We start from the raw sequence: 3374 nt of genomic DNA, 5'->3' as shown, positions 1-3374 counted from the left end.
AGCACTAATAGGGTAACTAGCCGGGAAGTTTAGCGAGGGCGAGCGCGAGTAGGAAGGCGAGCGTAGGTCGAAGATAGGTAGGTCGCCGTAGGATAGACGGCAGCTACGCTCTATAGCGCGACGTTCCTCCTCGATTAACTCCTTAGTATTAATAAGGCGCTTAGCCTCGGCAGCAGCCTTAAAGTTACGGCAACGCTACTTACGCTCCTTAGGACTAACGGCGTATAGGCGACGACTACGGTTAGCTAGTAAGATATGCTCGGGCGTATAGGTTCGGGCGGCGTTACGACTATAGCTAACGGAGTCGAGACGAGGAGAGCGGCGGCGTAGAAGGTTATACTTACGCTAGTTTCTCTCTAGGGTAGTAAGACGGTCCTCCTCCGTAGCGCGGTCGGCGCGTCTACGAGCATTAACGTCGTTAGTAGGACTAGGGCGAACGTAGGGAGAGCTAGCGTTTAAGGTAGGGTTAACTAGTCCGCCGGCACCTCTAGACATTAGGGTAGGGTCCTCCTTATTACGAGAGGTAGGTATACGGCGTACGCTAGGCGAGTTAGCCGAGAGCTCCTTAACGCGGCGGCGTAAGGCAGTAAGCTACTCCTTAAGGGGAGTCTTATCGAAACGTATACTACGAGAGGTACGAGTAGAGCTATAAGCGGGTTCGGCGCGACTACGACGAGTAGGGGTAACTAGGTCCTAGAAGGGGGATAGGGAGCGCTTAGCGCGACGGCGGCGCGAAGTAGAGCTACTACCGAAGTCGGGTTAACGAGGGCGCGACGGAGTAAGTAACTCCTTACGAACGCGGCGTATACGCTTAGTAGATACGACGAGAGCACCGTTAAGGAGCACGTTAGGAGAAGTATAGATAGATACGGGAGCCTCGTAGCGGCGGCGGTACTAGGATCTAAGACTAGGGAACGGGTTACGTAGAGTGCCGGGCTCGTAGCGAGAGCCGGAACTATATACGCCGCTAGCGGAGCGCGTATAAAGGGGGCGATAGGGTATAAGGAAGGTAATTATCTCGGATACGCCCTTATAGCGAGCCTCTTCTTCGCGTAGGCGAGCTACGGATTCGCGCTTAAAGCGAGTAAGATCGGAATTTAACATTACGAGATCTATCTACTAGAAGGTTAGTATAAGGTATATAGGCGACTTATAGAGTAAGCCTATCGGAGGAGGGGATAAGTAAGGTAGATGCGTATGCCGCGCGTATGCTACGCGCATGCGGTTATAACAAAAAACAATTCCGTAAGCGGGAAAAAGTCGAAACTATTAAACATATGCTAAGCGTAAGCGGCGCATATATTAGAAAGGATAAGCGGCATTAGGAAGGGTTACTTACTAGAAGTGTTAGGGCTACTAAGTAGATGTTATAAAGCTAATAGGAGGAAGAATTGCTAGCGTAATTCGAAATTCTGTATGTTATGCTATAGTATAGACTACTAAGATAATAGCGTTATTATTACGACGCCGGGGCGCACTCCGGTAAAGCCTAGGGAAGCGAGCCCGTACGCGACGTATATACGACGCGATAATTTTACGAATTCTAGCCGTACGCGACGCGACGCCGGATTTAGGAGTAAGTAAAGTAGACGCTGCTCCCCCTATACGAGCCCCCTACGAGCCGCATACGAGGTAACTATAAACGAAGCACGTATTACGTACTATACGCTAGTCGCATGCGGTGTACTAACTATTAGCCTCCTAGTTACGGACAACCGTATAGAGGAAGGGATAATTATTACCGGAGAGGCTAGGGTAGCCTCTACGACGAAGCCTAAGCCTCTAAGCGAGGCTTAGCATATATAAGTATATCTTCACTTTCGAAGACACCGATACTTAGGGCATCGATTAGTCTTTACTATTAGTAACTATATTACTAGTAGGACTTTATACGTTGCTATATACCTTTACACTCTTATAGGCTATAAGCTTTAAGCTATACTCCGCTCCTACGTTCCTTCTACTTTTTAGTAACTTATACTTTCCCCCTCTACACTTACTATTTAAGTAGCTTCGACAGTCTCGACACCTATAATGTTACGACATACGCAACACGATGCACTACTAAGCGAGGCTATATATCCTTTAACATCTACTTCGAAAGAGATCTAAGCGGTATAGGATCGTTCTATCTAATGTTGTAATAGAGCTTAGCTAACCTAAGTCTCTAGTTAATCTAGATGATTCGTCCTACTTAAACCCTCCTTCTATTACGATAATAAAATGTTCGTACTAGGGTAGTCTAGTAACTATGTAGAACACGGTCAATGTCGGGCAGCCTCGTAGTAGCTTCGAGGTTATAATCACCGGTTCTAATGGTTATGTAACTACCTAACTTAATACCCCTTCTAGGTATTAAGACGGCGTTACTTACGGAGCTAATGCTATAAACGCTCCTTATGACGCTTAGGGCTACAACACTGTAAGTGGTTACTGTTGACTGTAGCAACTGATTGCAAAACTGACGCTATGATTAGTTCATGGGATCGAAGCTTTTCACCTAAGGCACATGGGATACGAGCCTCTGTTCTTAGTACTGTGAATCTCAAACTACCTATAACCTTAAGACGGCTCCCAAGGACGGCACTCCCGCCAAGGTTTGCAAGTTCTTCAACACCTACATCCTGACTGCACTCAAGGCCGATGGCTCCGTCGTCACGCAAGGGCAATATTGCTCGCTTTACACAGAGACCTGGCCCGTCAGATACGCAACAAATGGCGGATCTTGGTATTATGGAAAAGATCAATACGTGGTCAACTACAGCTTTGGATTCGCCAAGACTGCCAACTCTTCAGACATCAACCCTCTGGATGGTGATGTCAAGGGTGCCGTATATCAAGCTGTTGCTGATATCAAGTGGTCGTCGCTTTAACCTTTCTGTTCGACATATCTCGGCTACAACACTGCTACGGCTACTGCCACAACGTTACCCTATGATCTGGCCAAATACCCAGCCACAGTTGTCTCCTCAGCATGTTCTATGCAGGCTACTCCTGCGTCTTCTAGCTCTACTTTGACCAGCTTTTCGACCAGCACTACTGCTACTGCTGCCTCCACTACTGTTGTTTGAGTGGTCTACCAGTTCGACACCTATTTTGAACCGGAAATCAGACCATCTGCACCGGCTCGACCGATCCAAGTGCCTGAAAATAACGGACCGCTCGCGCTGGTTTCATCTCGAACAAGAGTGATCCTCGTCGGCAACAGGATGCCTCGCACAAACTTCGACAGATCAGATGTCAAATGAGTGTCACCCGTGATGTTGCCGACAAACCCATCAGGGTGATTGTCCCCGGGTGCAAATACAGTGGTATTGAGCTGCTCCACGACGAACAACAGGACTGCCGGCCCATTGAAGTTCTGGAATCAGGAC

General features: G+C 48.0%; 1 protein-coding gene across 1 annotated transcript; it reads left to right on the top strand.

Moving 5' to 3' along the window:
- Window positions 1–2355: 2355 nt before the first annotated feature.
- Window positions 2356–2873, top strand: M438DRAFT_365562 (uncharacterized protein; the record flags this gene model as incomplete). The annotated part of the gene is made up of 3 exons (XM_029907801.1): window positions 2356–2422; window positions 2478–2526; window positions 2580–2873. The coding sequence occupies exons 1-3, from the start codon at window positions 2400–2402 to the stop codon at window positions 2871–2873; spliced, it is 366 nt and encodes a 121-aa protein (XP_029760878.1). The 5' UTR covers window positions 2356–2399.
- Between the last annotated feature and the right edge of the window lie 501 nt (window positions 2874–3374).

This window comes from Aureobasidium pullulans (assembly GCF_000721785.1).
Source record: "Aureobasidium pullulans EXF-150 unplaced genomic scaffold scaffold_9, whole genome shotgun sequence".
Classification (NCBI taxonomy): domain Eukaryota; kingdom Fungi; phylum Ascomycota; class Dothideomycetes; order Dothideales; family Saccotheciaceae; genus Aureobasidium; species Aureobasidium pullulans.
The sequence above is the reverse complement of the archived record's forward strand: the minus strand, read 5'-3'. Positions and strand labels throughout refer to the sequence as shown.